The 17,060-nt window shown below is 41.8% G+C and overlaps 1 protein-coding gene across 10 annotated transcripts in view; it reads left to right on the top strand.

Annotated features, from left to right (window-relative positions):
• Positions 1–3,589: 3,589 nt before the first annotated feature.
• The window catches only part of synrg (synergin, gamma), a 36,569-nt gene continuing 23,098 nt past the window's right edge, over positions 3,590–17,060 (top strand). For 3 of the 10 annotated variants that reach the window (XM_071914607.2, XM_071914609.2, XM_078284070.1), the window contains exons 1-10: positions 3,593–3,627; positions 8,599–8,639; positions 9,989–10,125; positions 11,754–11,881; positions 12,207–12,312; positions 12,427–12,538; positions 13,290–13,601; positions 14,571–14,849; positions 16,192–16,272; positions 16,474–16,670. In XM_071914607.2, the coding sequence (XP_071770708.2) occupies positions 3,593–3,627; positions 8,599–8,639; positions 9,989–10,125; positions 11,754–11,881; positions 12,207–12,312; positions 12,427–12,538; positions 13,290–13,601; positions 14,571–14,849; positions 16,192–16,272; positions 16,474–16,670 (1,428 nt within the window). Of the gene's footprint in view, positions 3,628–8,598; positions 8,640–9,988; positions 10,126–11,753; positions 11,882–12,206; positions 12,313–12,426; positions 12,539–13,289; positions 13,602–14,570; positions 14,850–16,191; positions 16,273–16,473; positions 16,671–17,060 lie in introns of all 10 variants that reach the window. The other 7 variants (XM_071914606.2, XM_071914608.2, XM_071914611.2 and 4 more) reach the window with 5 other exon arrangements.

Here is a 17,060-nt window from a genome sequence, read left to right on the forward strand (position 1 = left end):
CTAATTGGTCACTGCGAACAGAGTTTACGCCAACCTTCTATGGAGAAATACATACAAATGTATGGAGCTGCTTTGACAGAGGAGTCTTCCATCAAAACCCTTGATCAAGGGATCCTCTGTTGTGGTCTTGCACAGTCATGGAGATCAGTCAGGCCTCGGCCGCAACAATCAGGACCCTTCACCGTACATCGCCACCATTACCACCTACAGTGACAGCTAGGCCGGACAGTTGAAAAGATAGGTGGCCTTTGATCTTAACTTATTTTATTCAATGCCCTTCAATTCATTAGCATTCACATTTTTGGGGTTTGAAATTGAAAGTCATAGAAAAAAAGGTGTCTGTAGTTTACATAGGTCAACAAATCTCTTGTTAATTCATTATAATGAGATTACTTAATTTGCATCAAACAAGTATCAGAATAATATTACTTCTGTATGATACATATTTCTTGAGTATTCATGAGTATTCAAGTATTTCTTGAGTTTGTGACAGAAGAACCTTTAAATGATTAAAGGTTTAACATCATTATTATAATTATTATTATTATTATTATTATTGGTAGGCTAGTAGTAGTAGTAGTTGTAGTAGTAGTAGTAGCATTATTAGTATTATTAGTACTAGTGCAGTGCCCGTTCGCGCCGCTGCTGCACAGAGCGCTGTTCGCCCCGCCCCGCTGCTGCACAGAGCGCTGTTGGCTTGTTTATTCAAAGTTTATTAATATTGAACATGTCGCGTGTCCAAATTGCATCAAATCCGACACTGCACTTCCTTGGGTCCCCAGCAATACACCCGCCAAGTGTGAAGTAGATCGGATGAACGGTTCTCGAGATATGCGACGGACACACACACACACAGACAGAGATTCCTTGCTTTATAGTATGATTTGTATAGCACTTTTAACACACTTACAAGGTGCATTACATAGGATTAAATAAAACAAAAAAGATAAACATGCTTTGCTTACATTGGTGACAGCAATGAATGAAAATTAAGTAAAATTACATAAAGGCAAGTCTGTAAAGATGAGTTGATCCTGTGATATAGCTTGGTGTCTGACCCATCCTTGTCTTAGACGTCGTCTTTAAAGGTTATATGGAAGAAATTCACTTTTTACTGCCCAAGGAAATCAATCTCACAAGATGGAATAAAACACAAGAAGAATGAGGCCTGTTTTTGGTTCTCTAAGTGGGAGTTTGCTTTTTCTTTTATTCACAGTATTCCCATGATGTCACATGCATTTCCTACCAACATGGTGCTTTACCATATACACAGCTCACTGGCTGTGGCTGTCATTGGATTATAATCACCTGTTAATTTATTACAGTCACCTGCTATTTTCCTACCAAGATGGCCGTGTGTTGATGTAACAGCATGCTATGAATACCAGAGAGGAATCATTCAGTAGATATACGAGCATCAAACTATTATGGTAAACTAAGGATTAGGCCAAGTGTTTCAACTGAACCCAACAAGACAAAAGTGCAAGTCTGTTTTAATTTGCCTGGGTCTCAGGATGAGTCTAAATTTGCTCTATTTGCATCCCGGGCTGAAAAAGTTTAAGAAGCCCTGGTATAGAAGAATCCTGACCTGAGTGATTGATGTTGTCATGCTGATGCTGTCACAGGCTCGGCGCTGGAGGGGTTAATGATTTATGGAGAATAGTGGGATGCCCAGAATGGGACCTGGGTTAATGTTCACCTTTCTCGCTGGACCTCCTCTGGGGTCTGCCCACAGCCAGTCCAGATCCAACCATCGGGGGGACGTGACTGACTCGGCTGGCCTCCAGCTAAACCCAGTACGCACAGCAGGGTGGGGACCCGCGCTCCGCTCTTAAAGGCCTGTGAATGGATTCAAAGGGCTGCGGAGAAGAGGAGGGAAAAGGAGAGTGACGAGGCCTAATCGTCTTTCACGAGTCTCAATAGAAGCAATCAACAGCAGCAAAAATAATCCAAGCAGTTTTCATGTGCTCGCATAAACAAACCTCAAACACAAGTGATAATTAGATGACATTATACAGAACTTATACACAACCCACTCACACTGTTCCACTGCGACACTGATTGTGACTATATGCAGTTATGAAAGTGAATTAGGAATAGCCGCCCAGTAGCCGATGTAGGATGGTGGAAGTATACATGCAAAATTGAAAAATAGGTTTGTCAGTGTGCATTGCTCCCTCTGTCATGGATATGGACTCTGAATCATTATGTTGAATAGACCTACAGTATAGAAAGGGTTGAGGGCAAACCAGGTGATGGATAGCAGTGTGGCTTGTCATCTACTCTCATTAAGCTGTAAATCTTTCACAACACCCAGTCAGACAATGGGAGAAGGGCTCATCCTTGTAACTCCACCTTGTCATTGGTGTAACAATGAAATTGCCAGCTGAATCGGTTTATGTGTCAGGCCACACAATGGCCTCAATACCTCAAGCAGCCAGTAAAAATGTTGGACAAATCATTAGGGGATTAATGCAGGTGCCATGAAATACAACAAGCAATTAAAATATCAATTTATATAACATACTGCTAATGATTGCAATTCAGAAAGACACATCTAATGACAAAGCTGAAATAAATTGACTCAGTAAGAAGAGGAATAAAACAGACAGCCTGTGCAGCAATACACAGACAGTGGGCCAGGTGCATAAAGATGGCTCCCTGTTTGACAGGAGAAGGAGGCACAGCAAATGCTGGGTACTGCATTACATGGTTGTTATGACCTATAAAGCTCATATAGATAAATAGAGTGAGAGAATCTCTGAGTGCAGTGTTTTTATTTTTGCCATGGACAGTCAATTTAGCATTTTGCTGGCTAGGAAGTATTCTGCAACATAAATATACACAGATGATACACACACAGAGGACCCCCTGCCAAAAACCCCCCAAAAAACAAAACAAAACAAAATCATTCCAAAATCGAAAGATATATGGCACAGAAAATCTAAAGATATATTCGCTGTGCCCTATAAAGAGATGTCCTATGTGTATCTATAGGCCTAGTGTAGAGATGTAAGAAAATTAGGCCTAAATTCAAAGTCTAATTGAAGCTGACATATCACTATTGTTTTTTTTTGTGTGTTTTTATATTACTATCACTTAAGTTGCACAGCCTTGCATTGTTTTTCACTTTTCTCATCCCCATTAGACTTTTATCCCGTGTCTCTGCAATTAAACATCCTGGCATTTTCAGGATGTTGCTGTTGAAAAGTGGCTACAAAACCATTTTAAATGTAGTTTACTGACACCCTCTACTGGGACATGCAGAATACAACCTTCCATCTTCATGCTCCTGGTAGAAAATGCCTCCTAACAAGTCTCTGAAATACTAGTTTCTAGTTTCCAGAGGACATACATGCTTATTATCAGACTGCAGACATAAACATTGCATAGTTTTGTCCCTGAGAAGAGTCTACCTATTACTAGTGTGTGGATCAAGGAGGTTCTCTGTGGATAATGAGTGAGCCTAATGGCCTGTAGCTACAACAACACTGACATCTGCTGGCCGAGGAGGCCCATTGCAGTAAACCGGAAGAGTCGGGTAACCGTCACTGCTGACGACATCTTCCTACTAGTGACTGCTGTTATCAAGATGGCGCTACGGCCAGGATCTGGGGGAGGCAGCAGGTATTTTAGCCTTTTAACATGAAATGTGTCCGAAAATTGTGTTTATTCATGAAATAGCTGCTTATGACACCCACTTAGCGACACAGTGAGTGCCCAGAACGATGTAAAAGACAGTAGTAAGGGCTGCTTTGTTGTCGAGGCAGGGTGATGAGATGGCTGGTTGTCAGGTGTCAGAGCTGGTTGTGAAGCTAGCTAGCTGGTTCTGCTGCTAGTTTGTGTGTGTGGTGGGGTCAAAGCAAAGGAGGCTTCAGCTCTTTCTGACTCCCAGCAAGCTTACCTGTCCATGTTGTGTCCACTTACCCACGTTGTAACGATCCAGATGTTGATAAATTAGACCGGTATGACAGTGATTGTCATTGCAGCTAACGGTAGCCAGTGTATGACATGATATTTGCAGAATAGAAATGCACTTCATAGTCAGGCTTCAGCCATATTAGTCAACAGCTAGCAAGCACCAATACAGGCCCGTGGACGCCTGGTGGTGTCAGGCTATCTGTTATTCACAATGGCCTTATCAACCTTGAGTTTCTTACTAAGAGGATTTGTTTTGAGGGTATTTAGTAGCGTGTTAGTGCTATCAGCATTTCAGAAGGTGGTGATGATGGGACTTGAATCTGCTCTCATCTAAATGTGTCTCTTATACTCCAGCTGATTCTTCCATTGCCCAAAGCAAGGTAACTTGTGTTTCAGGCCTTTTCTGTTTTCAGTCTGCACAACTCATTCTAGACTGCTTTTAGTGAGTCAGTTTAATCACATAATCAAGTCATCCCTACCAGACATACTCTACATCTCAGGCCAGCAGATTTAGAGGTATCCAACATCATGTTGCTGCTATTGAAACAGTCATGAACTGCAGAGTAGATGAAAAGGCCAGACTCATGATTCTTTCATAAGCTGAGCTTTAGCTTGGCCTGAGAGTTTGAATAATAAATATGTTCTGGCTCGACTGGCCAGGTGATACTGATACTACAGATGAAACTAAAGAAGCTAAGACTGTAGATTAGAATAACCTGAGTGTGTGGCGTTGGCAAAACTGCCTGGAAGACAAGGAGTGTGATATAAAGACTCTAGGATTATTGTAGTTCTTTTTTTTTGTATGCTGAGCATACTGTTGATGTCTGATCGGCAGTTGTTGACTTGTGCTATAATGTGTCTGGCAAGTCAGGTGTGTTGACCTGTGTTATGTGGACTGAATGCCTATAGAGTGTTAATCCACTGATCTTAAAAAACTTGAAAACTGATACAGTATGCCGATCAAATCCATTGCCTTTACAGGACAGAATAGACTTTAGACCAATAAAGTAGGGTCTTTGACAAATGTGATTGAAATATTTTATATACAGTATATTAGATATCTAACATCCTTTAATGTTTAAAAAGGCATAAACTGAAAATATTTGTGGCAGAGCACCTGCCACCCAGCCAAAGTTTTTTGGAGAAGCACGCATGTTTTTCCCTCCTGATAAAATGAATATGCTTTGCTTTGTTTGACTTTTGATATGTGAAACATAGCTTTGTATGAGATTGGTAGCCTCTTGTCTGATACAAATAGCCTACCATATTTTAGCCTGGTGCATCTGTTCTCTCCAACACATTAAAATCTGTTTTCATCTTTCCTAAATACTGCATAGTATATCTTTGATATACAGATGAACAATCCCATGAGAAAAAGGTTCAGATACAATAATGGTAAAACTAAACTGTGTCTGCAGGCCAGAGTGGAAAGCCAGGAGATGGAGCAATAGTGCAGTGTACAAAAGCCCTCAACACCTAGCTTGTAGACTTAACAGCTGTAGTAAACATTGCAGCTGTGTGGACACTTAAGATAAATTTAGTGGTAAATTGACCTATAAATCCTGGTAAAGTAACATATTGAAGCGAAAGCTGTTAAATCACAGTTGCGGTGGCTGTATTTTCCCTCTGGAGTCTGTGACAGAGATGTATGGTATCAGTCCTGTTTGGCCAACCGGTGGCTCCAGACGTCTCACTCTTCTGCAGACCGGGCGACAATATCTGAACTTGATGTCAGATGAGGTTCTGAAAAACATCCTTCTTGTCAACAGTGTCTCAATATTGCAGTGTGTGTTGCACAACTGGTGGCATTTCTGAGCAGGAAATGTAACATTTCTAAATATCTACATCAATTGTGCAGTTGGCCTAAATTTAGTCACATGACACATAAATTTAATGCAACCTATGACAGTCTGAGCTGTGGTTTATGTTGGGTCACAGGACTAGTTAGTCTTTGCCATGTTGCTGTTTGGTAGCAGGGCAGAAACCTTTGTAATCCCCAAATTAATGAAGGAGCTCTCACCATTCTCTGTTGGTGTGGGTTCGAATGTGCTTCACTGGGTCTCTGGATTGATATTGGCCACTTTTTAACAGGAACCAAATCAGACGTTGTGTGGTGTAGTTACAGAATCTCATATGAGAATTTTCAAAGGGCGGGCTATATGTCATTTTAAAGGGGTGCTTTTCGTATCTACTTCAACTATAGAAACAGTTTCAGAACAACTGAAATGATTTTAGTTTATTTTAGTTTCTGACATTGACTGAAGAACCTGCCATCGCTGTCTCCCTGTCTTTCAAAATGGTTTGATGATGGCTGTTAGATGAGTACAGACCTTTTGCAAGGAAATGGCCTGCCTGGCTTCTGCAGCTGCTATCACTGCTGATCTCTTTCTGTGTTAATCTGCTAAGCCATGACCTGTTATTTGCTGCAGTACGGTGGGCAGCAGTGCTATAGTGTTCCTATAAAAGCTTTTTAAGCTGCAAATCTTAGGTGAGCAGATGTGAGAATCTGAATCTGAATCCCTCCAAGTCAAATGTCATCGCTGAAGATAAAACCCATCATGTTATGTTAGCATTTTGTGTAGGTCAACCTCCTTAGGTTGAATGTCACTGTAAGATCACTTTGTTCGATAGAACGTAAACAATATGATCTATATTGCCTGGATAGCTTATTTAGTCATACAGCTTTATTTCACAAAGACTGTAGCCTAAACATTGGAGATGCCATTAAAAGTGTGACATATAAACACAGCTTCTTATTCTAGTTGCCCCATTTCTGACTTTGTTTACAGTGTGATTTACTGGCTTAATGATATTTCTTTCACTCTGAAATATAACTTCTTACACCAGAACATATGTAGATATAACTAAAATTGAAATGGTCAAATAAATTGCTTATCATTTCTCTTAAAGCATCTCTCTTTGGCCATGGAGCATAGTTCCATGTAGCCAATAGGGAATGTTTGAAATGTCTTGTAATGGGTTCCCTGCCTCCCTGAATTTCCTATTTTGTAAAAAAAAAAAAAAGTAATATGATCACTATTATGATTATGTTGTAAACTTACAATAATCACTAAATTAATGCAGTGTTCTTGTCAGTAAAGAATCACCACTCCCTCATTTCTCAAACCCCCTTTTGTCTGTTGTTGTGTTTGGCTGTATGTAGAGTTTGTTGCCTCTTTCCCTCGAACAACTGACAACAGTGGGAGAGAGAGAATATGTGCGAGGGCTAGTGATTTATGCCTTGATGTTTTACATTTACAGCTACTAAAGTCAATATCGAAGTTGCCAATATTCAAATATTCACTCACCTATTTGATTAGTGATGCTCAAATTCAGGAGTCAGATTTCTGGCCTGCATTGTGACTGATCTTTCTCTGGCCTGGACCTCTCTTCTGTTTGCCTCTGCAGCATCAGTTTCAGTCTGGAGGACTGAGTTGTTATAAATTATTAGACTATAGCCAAAGGCCTAGGTTAGCTCTGGTGAGGCAGACTTGGCCGAGTTATGGAGTCTTCTTATGATTATCTCCTGAAGGCTTGTTACTCAGCCTAGACCCAGCTACTGTGACAGAATCTGAGTTGCCTCTGCCTGTGGAAACTGTCTTTGATGTTCCCTCACCTGCCTGTTTAGTAGCTGGTGCTGTTTCTGCTGCTGTTCAGCTAACATGTTAAAATCTCAATTGATTAGAATCTGAAAAATCACCTAATGTGCTTGGGTCTTCCCGATATAAATGAGGCTATTACTAAACCGCTTTTAATTTGCAGAGCAAAGGCTCACTGAGAGGCACATTCTGTAACTGCTGCTTTTGAAACAGCTTGTTTGCTGATCTATAAATGCCATCTGAGCAACAGCAAAGTTATATTGGATCATTTTTTCTTCTTACCTGTCAGATTTAGTGCTTGCGGTCAATACAGTATTTATTCATGCGGTCTCTAAAATGCACTGAGCTGGAACAACAAGATACACGTTGCATTCAGATGTCTAGTCTAACTCAACAAAACAGCAAAAGACCAAAAAGACACGTCAAAACTGAACAGAAAAAGGCATCCCCCAGTGAGTGTGTGTGTGCACAATTCCAATAATGTAATAGCACATTAACAAACAAGACATGTATTTCTTATTCAATATTGTGTTGCTTCAAATTAAGATACTCTTAATTATATCAATATAACAACAATTACAGCACAGGCAGCTACAATGATCCGTACATACAAAGTGAAACCAAAACCCACAGAAAAACCATGAGAGGCACCAAGTTTCAGATCTCATTCAGATTTGTGCCATTGCAGTGTGGCTGTTATAGGCCTAGTTGTTGAATGATGTTTTATTTGCTACAGTGCAGAAATAATCATAAGAAACAATCACTGGTTACAAATTCAGTGATTATTATTTATTTTTATTATGGCTAAAGACAATTGCGACTCTCACTTTACATGTACTTCTGAAATGAATTCCCTACCACTTTTTCACATGCAGTATAGGTGTGGAAAAAGATTAAGTCATGGCTTTCAGGCTGCATTGTTGTAGGCTGCATAGGACATGCTGTTTCTGTAGCTCACATCATGAGTTCAAAATATAGAAAACTCACAGCCTACATGTGACAGAATGCGTTGTCTGCGTGCCGCATACATGAGACTAGTTTGAAGCTCATAACCTGTGTTTTTCCTTTTCTCCTTCAGTTTTATGTATCCTGTTGGAGGGGGCATGGGACCTCCACAAGGTGAGTCATTCTTCAGTCAACATTAGTTTTCTATATTCCTCCAGGCTCGCCTTTTGATATCTGCTCCATTTTCCTCAGAGGCTGGACTATGGGGTGAGATGTGTGCAGCCAGACAACTGAATTTGAATTATGCGTTCTGACTTTTTATGTGAATGTTGGCATTTGAATCTGAATTTATACAAATTGAACTTGAGCCTGGATGTACTGCTTGATTTAGCAGCTAGTGGGCCCTTTCAGTGTTGTACAGTCAGATCCTGACCAAAAAAAAAAAGATGTTTCCACCTGTTCAGATAAACATGGGAGGGGAAAAATATCCTCAATACCTTTTCTAGATATTTGGATCTACCAAGAGAAGCCAGATTTTTTTTCTCTTGCCTTTCAGGGCTTCCATAGACAGTTTGATTATATCTGCAAGCTACTGCTTTTCCTAATTCAAATTCAGTTGTCTGGTGGCCCAAATCTCACCCTATACTGCACTCACTAATTGACTAGACTACAAGTAGATGGTAGTTAAGTGGCCTAGACTGTAAAGGCCACTGCCGAAGCAGCCGCAACATGTTTTTGTTTTGCTTCACATTAGCCTTTTCCATACACAGTTGGTCATTGCAGCGTAAGATCAGCATAACTTATGTCATTAGGCATAAGTAGTCGTTAACAAGGAATTAACACATTCGAGCGTATGCCATTGTTGTCCATGCCTGTGCATTGCTTGGCTCAGATGTACTATCATTTAGCCATGCATGCTCTTCACATTTAGGTTGTTTGTTGACTTTGCAGTAACACTCCTCATAAACCATACACACACTATTGTGACAAGCGTCTCTCAGGGGTCATTACATGCTCCCGTTGGCAATGTCATTTTAGTGAGACAAATTAGAATGCATGCAGCCTCCTAAACAAGCCATTTATTCAGCCTGGTTGAGCCCTAACATGGTGAATCATCTGGAGGCTCATCTGGAGGCTCCAGTAGGGCTGGCTGCTCAGCTCTGGCTGTCTGCTACAGCATCTGTGAAAACAAACACAAACTTTTCCATTTTTTCTTTCCTTCACTCTTCTTGTTTTGCTCTGAGCTGTCACAGTAGTCACCAGAAAAACAGATTTGGATGTTGCTGAGCCCATGTCTTTTTCCAACTGTCCAGGAAATTGATTTGCAATCCTGAATCTAGTCTGGGGGCTTTCATCCTAACTCCAGACTTGTATTAACTTTTTTCTTCTCTGAATGTTCTTTTGATGGGGCTTACTGTCATGCTTCAAGTAATTGAATATTATCCCAATAGTTTTTGGTGCCAGTTGTTATATGCAAATGTTTGCCTGATATATGCTAATGTATGATGTGTGTGTTTCTGCAGGCATGGTACCCATGCAACAACAGCAGCAGCAGCAACAGCAGGGCTTCCCAATGGTCCAGGTCATGCAGCCTAACATGCAGGGCATGATGGGAATGAACTTTGGGGGACAGATGCCTCCTGGTGCCATGCCTATGCAGGTGAGATTGTGTGTCTCTGTTTGTGTTTAATGTTGATCATGTATTGCTGCAGTGTTATCAAATGCCACTTTAGATATTTAATAGTCATTTTTATCTCACTGGCACTGTGAACCCTTGAAGATTGAAACAGATGAAGACATGCCCAGGGCAAATAGTATTTGCAAATACTTTTAACAGATGGTTGTTGTTTATCATCTGTATATTTTTTATTTTGTTTGATTTTGAGGTGAGACATTTTTATAAGCCCCCTAGGGCAATACTATTTTCTCGCTGTGTTTTCAGCATTTTTATGTGTGCAAATAAATAAACTGTAACACTGCATTCACATTGTGGCCTCCAAAAAAAGCCATACCAGTCGGCTTCATGGGTAAGTCAATCACAATGGCAAGCTGCCTTCTGGTCGTCATCATGGTGATTTTGATAAACAAGCGATTTGGCCATTTCATGTACACTGATAGAATTAAAGCTGATCTGTTAAATGGTATTGTCACTGTTCATTTTCAATATTTGATTTCAAAATCTCTTAAAATCTCTTACATTTTGTGGAAATTATTAAATATGATTCCCACCGTAAATGAATAGGAAGCCAAGCAGGGGATTGGAGTAGCTCAGCCAAAACCAAAATATGGTGGTACATCTTCTGCCCATAAAGTATTTCCAGACTCCAAAACGGAAAGCTCTTGCTTATTCACTACTTCATCTTCGTTGGAAGAGGAGACAAAAAGAGAAGGTGTACAAACATATCTGTGTACATCCATTTTAGTAGACATTTCAACACCCGGTCTGTTGTACTACTACTACTACTACTACTACTACTACTGTAGTAGAAAGCAAAAGTTAGGAGGAAAAAAACAATTCCATCAAGTCTGAAAATAAGAAGAATGCGAAAGTATTGCTATCAAAGCTCAAATTATTATAGACTATTATACTATTTAAATATTTTCTGAAACCAAATCAGTGTGGCTTTGTTATATTTACTGAAATAAAGTTACATTTTAAAATTTTTTTTTAACATGAAACAAGAAAACAAACTATATTCGTTCCATTTATTGACTGTGAATTAAGTGTTTATACAGAATAGCTAGCATTGGACTTTAGTTTTTGAGAATTAAATTAGTTATATTATTTGATTAGTGAGAGTCAAAGCACAACAACCATTGTGTGTAAATGCATCACGAATCCCTGCCTATTCGTGCCTAAAGCTGATGCTTGATGCAGTCTTTGAAATCATATTACCTGTATTTGCTGATGCAGTTTACAATGCATTTTACTGAGGACTATTTTTATGGTACAACTGCTTGCATTTGGAAATTTGAATTTTTTGTTGCCGTGAATAACAAACTTGCTAAGGTGGGCTGCCATTGATGAATACATATAACTGAAACACTGTTGTATTGATTTCCACTGAGTTTATTAGACTTAAGAGGCTCCTCTCACCCTGTTGGCTTCCAAATTCATCTGGTTACAAATTGCCTTAAAGATCAACGCATAAATGGGAATGTGTCGCAAACTGGTAACTTTTAATAAGACTTTTGTCCATTAACGTCGCTTTGAATTGCATTGATTGCACCATAAGAATGCTAATGGGTTTTCTGAGCTGCTGTTTGTGTGTTTGTTGTTTCAACCAGGGCGGGATGGCTATTGGGATGCAGACCCCTGGGATGCAGTTCATGGGCCAGCCACAGTTTATGGGCATGAGGGCTCCAGGGCCCCAGTATACTGCAGACATGCAGAAACAAATGGCTGAGGAGCACCAGTAAGGCCTCTTTACACTTATAGGTTCTGTATGTCTGTCATGTGGAATATGTGTTTTCATTCATTCTCACATCTGTGTCTGTACAATATACTAAGGCTTGTAACCAGTTCAAGGAATGGAAACAAAATCTGAACAGAATTTCAGAACAGGAATGAAAAAGAGACCATCATTTTTAATAATGTTCCAGAACAAAAACTTTATTTTGAAATAGTATAACACATATTGCTGGGCAGTAGGGTGGAATGTGTGTGTGTGTATGTGTGTGTGTATGTTAGCCCTTTGCTTACATAGTACCGCCTATTCTCTGTCACTCTGTGCTCTGTAGAAAGCGTCTGGAGCAGCAGCAGAGGATGCTGGAGGAGGACAGGAAAAGGAGGCAGTTTGAGGAGCAGAAACAGAAACTGAGGCTGCTCAGCAGTGTCAAACCCAAGGTGAGCCTCTCCCCACCAGCCCTCCCTGCTCGGCTGACTACTGTGCCGGCATACCCAGTGGGATCGCGCTAGTCTGTGTAACCTCTAAACTGCTCTCTATTGTACTGTACTCAGACAGGGGAGAAGAGCCGTGATGATGCCTTGGAGGCAATCAAAGGCAACCTGGATGGTTTCAGCAGAGACGCCAAGATGCATCCCACTCCGTCGTCGCAGACCAAAAAGCCAGGTACCTTCCCCCGAACCCTTTTAGTTGTGGTCCCTGGGCTTTTTCCTTTTGTGCCTCTCCATCAGGAGTCCACATCCAGATCTGCTCCCTGTAGCCCAGCTGAAAAGCGTCCCTCTGAGAATAATAATTGGATTAGAGGCAGGTCAGCATGATGACTGGTCGGTTGGCAGCCAGACGGGCCAAACTAAGGCGACTCTGTCTCTGAGTTGTAGAGTGCAGATTCCTGATCACATTCTTTTATCACATAATTTTTTCACCTCATCTGTTCACCTGTTATTATTGTCATTATGCTCACTACTATGCAGTGTCTTTAATTTTACATCTACATCTTTGTTTACAGCGTCTGTTTGAGACCTCAACTGTCACTTTTTCTGAACTTTTTACTCTTAGAGACTGTAGATTTTCCTCACTTATTCTTGTGCATTTCAGAAAATTGTAGGTGTGCATTTAATAAAGTTAGCCCAAAGTAACCAAATACTTATGGGTTATTATTCAAGTGTTGATGTTTTTACATAAATATGTTTCAATTTTAAATATTGATGATCAGTATTTCACAGTGAAATTGTTTTTTTTCACCTAAATATGAATTAAATATGTCAACATTTTGATTAAATTTGCAGTACTACAATTTCTGGTCTTGCACGAAATAGTCTCAATCTCACTCCTGCGATGTGCAGCCTTTAATTCATTCTCCATTGTAGTGTGTGTCATGTGCTGTGCCATCATCATCATTATTTCTTCATTTTTGCAGACTCATCGCCATCACACTCGTCTGTCACCCCTCACTCCCTCCCCCCTGCTTTCCCCGAGGATGATGACGAGTTTAGTGACTTTATTCAGGGGCCTGTAGATGCCTCTGTCTCCTTCCCCTCCTCCTCCTCCTCTTCCTCCAACTTCCACCTCTCCTCTCAGGCCCACGTCCAGCCTTCATCCCCTTCCCTCAAGGCAGGTCTGTCTTCTTCCTCCTCCTCCTCCATCTCTCAGTCCCTCCCCGCCTCTGTGCCCATTCCCACTGCCACCCAACACTCTGCTGTCAACACCAGCTCCCAATCTACATTTCAAGGTAACTGTTCTTTTGCTTTGTCGACCCGCCCCGCCCTCATCTCCATAATTTATAGTCATTTACACTGTAAATGAGTCTGGAGGATTTGTTGATTAATAGTGCTGCTGCTACTGCTGATGCAGAATGTTTATACTGGTACCTCAGGATTTTGGTTTGGTCTTGGCCTGCTTTGCTGTGTGAGAGCATGCAGACGGCTCAGCAGATGGCCCCATTACCTAAGCCTTAAAAGCCACCAAACATTACAGACTAAGCAAACAACAAAGGTGTATGATCCAGGATAAACCGAACTTGCTTCATCATTAGAAAACAGAAAATGGAGAAATGTGTGTATGTTAAGAGTATCTCTCAATCAGTGTGAACCATTGCAGCTGAATCATCCATTGATTCTGAGTAGGCAGTTAGTTACAGGAGGCTTGTTCATGGTGGGCGCACCGGTAGGAGACTGTGGGTCTGCGTGTCATCTGACGTCTAATCTCTCGGATGAGCAGCTGTGTTCCCTGCTCTGTGACAGACCCATGGCCTATAGACTATGACTGACAGGACAGACAGATCAACTCCCCCCCTCCCTCCAGAGAAATACAGCAGCTAGGCAGCCTCACAGCGCTGCATCAAATGTCATCCCCAGTCCTTTGAGGAGTTTGTGACCTAGTTGTTTAACATCTGGAATAAGCAGATTAGTTGGCCTGCTCTTTGACGTCTCGCCACTGACCTGAGAAACGACACCTGAGGAATGTTGTTGTGCAGCTTCATGTGCGAAATAAACCGGGTTTTGCTTTGTACTGACACATTAAAAGACAGTTACTTAATACAGGATTGATGCAAAAACGTAACACGACCTCACATATACTTCAGACAAGATGTACTGTATGACCGTAGACAGTACTGAAACAAAAGAAAGAAGAAACTTGCCCTGCTATGGATAGCTGGAGTATGATATCAAGAAGCTGTGTTCCTCGTCCACCCCTCTAGGCCCGTCCCTGGAAGAGAAGCTATTCTCCTCGTGTGATCTTACAGCTGATAAGAAGGCCCAGGTTAGCTTTAAATCCCAGCAGTGTTTGGCCGAAATGGGTCCTAGAGCTCAAGTTGCAACCCAGTTTCTATCCAGCACCAAAGCACGGAACTGGGCTCACACCTCTGAGGACTTGAGTTCTGTCTTCACCAAAGAAATGCTACCCGAGGCCCCAGTGCCGGCGCCTGCTGTCCCCTCATCTGCTGCTGACTCATCCCCTCAAACCAGTAGTGACAGTGGTGAGAGAAGTGCCTGTTTATTAGCCTTTCACTGCCTCTCCCGCTCTCTCTCTCTCGCTTTGCTGCAGTATTAACACACCATCAAGGTAGGGCATGTGTTATAGCGTTCTTTCTATCCTGGGTAAATATTTCCACTCTTTCTAAACCTGACATCATAATTCTGTGCCCTTACGCCAACCTAATCTCTCAGATTTCTTTGAGGAATAATTGGATCGTACCAGATTCAGAACTGGATGTGATTTGAGACTTCTTGTGAGTAATAGCGTATCACGCTATTGTAGCTGATGTGATGCTGAATGAGATCACGCTGACATTTTCTTCACCTCCCAGATCAGTGTGGATGGGTTTGATTGTGAGGTACCCCGCCTGGTGTCTTTACATCTTGTCCTAAGCCTTGCCTCTACTCTCCACTGTGCCAGCTTCATACCTCTGTCACTTCAGGCCAAATCTCATTAGAGGGCTTTCTCATGTTGGCCCTCTTCTGCACACAGTGTGGAAATGGACTGTGTCTGTAGAGGTCCTGGGGTAATACCTGCTGACTCAATAAGCTGCCGTCTGTTCCCTTGCTGTGTAACACCCTCCCAGAGAATGACCTCTGGCGCATGCTGACTGCTTTGGTTTAACAGGGATGCGCATGGATTGGCCGGTGCCACTGGGGGCCCAAATGTACTCCAAGCCTGATTCTGCATGCCACTCTGCTACTCCTCTGTGCTCTCATTTGTTTTTCTGTGTCTATGTCCTCGGTGTCATCAAGGGAAATATAGTGGCTCATCATGGAGACCAGGGAGATTTGTAATAAGATTCATTTAACTGCCCAAGACAGTGGAGCCTGTCTGATGGGAGGATTATGTGCAAAGTAGCTGCTAAAGTAAACATCTGTCTTGCAGATATAGTGTTAGGGGCTCAAGGCAAGCCATAGCATTTTCAAAATCCTTGTTAGTTTATTTTTTTTTTTTGCAAGTGCTTGCATGTGCATATAAAGAACTAAGTAAGCCTTAGTCTGTTGCAAAGAGGATTTAGGTCAGTGTCAGTAGTTAAGTGAGTCTTGTTTTTTTTTATTACAAGGCAAAGCCAAACACTTTTCCCTGAGGAACCGTCACAACAGTCGGTAATGGCTCAAGGACTGATTTATAGATGTCTGAGGTAGCAGGACGCTTAGTGAGTCAGTGCAGAGAAGCATTACATCTGCACCGAGTCGTCCAGACATCAGGTGCATGATGCTATTCTAGTTTTTCAGTTTGATACAAGGAGGGTTCGGCTGCCAAGAGGCTTGGCAAATAGTATGCCAGGACGGAGATTGTGCTGTAACAACTAACTCTGTGTGTCTCTTTGTTTGTGACAGCAGGTGTTGGTGTGTACCCCCAACAAGAGCACATCCAGCCCATGCTGCCAGGCTGGCTTTACAATGACAGCCTCATCCCAGGTAAACATTTGCACTGGAATAGATCTGTGTTCATATTTGACATTGTGCTGTATTTTGTGAAAATACATGAAACAACGCTGTCTTTTTGCTTTCAAAGTTGCTTCATTGCTATCCAGTTTAATATAGTATTTTGTTGGTATTATTTTGTCTGTATGTCTTTAGCATACGTGAATATTTTCCTTTATGTTTCTGCATCCTCAGAAATGTTCAAAAAGGTCCTGGAATTCACCATGACTCCGGCAGGGATCGACACAGCCAAGCTCTACCCCATACTTATGTCATCAGGCCTTCCCAGGGAGGCGCTGGGGCAAATCTGGGCATCGGCCAACCGCACAACACCCGGCATGCTGACCAAGGAGGAGCTGTACACTGTACTTGCTCTAATTGGTGTAGCACAGGTAGACGCTGGCATCAAAGCAAATGATCCACTTAGAACGACTTCACTAATCATCCCCCATGGTTTCCGCAAAGCCTTGCCATGAACTCCACATTAAAATTAGATGGACTTATTTGGAAATAGGGCGAAAGGGACAGCGCTGTGCCTCAGCCTAGAGCTTGTGTGGTATTGAAAGCTGAATATGCCTAAGTCCCCCTCGGTCGAGTTTGGCGGCAGGCCTCTTATCATCCTCAGCCTGGGCCTGTCACCACCTCCACCCCTGGGAGAATGCAAATCTGTAGGCAGCTCACGACACACTGCATGCCACAGCTTCCATGCGAGGAATAATAAGACACCTTTTGTGATGTAAATGTTCAACGGTCTTAAAACACCAGCGCAACAAGGTGCTTTC

The sequence above is a fragment of the Centroberyx gerrardi genome, chromosome 6 (assembly GCF_048128805.1).
Source record: "Centroberyx gerrardi isolate f3 chromosome 6, fCenGer3.hap1.cur.20231027, whole genome shotgun sequence".
Lineage (NCBI taxonomy): Eukaryota > Metazoa > Chordata > Actinopteri > Beryciformes > Berycidae > Centroberyx > Centroberyx gerrardi.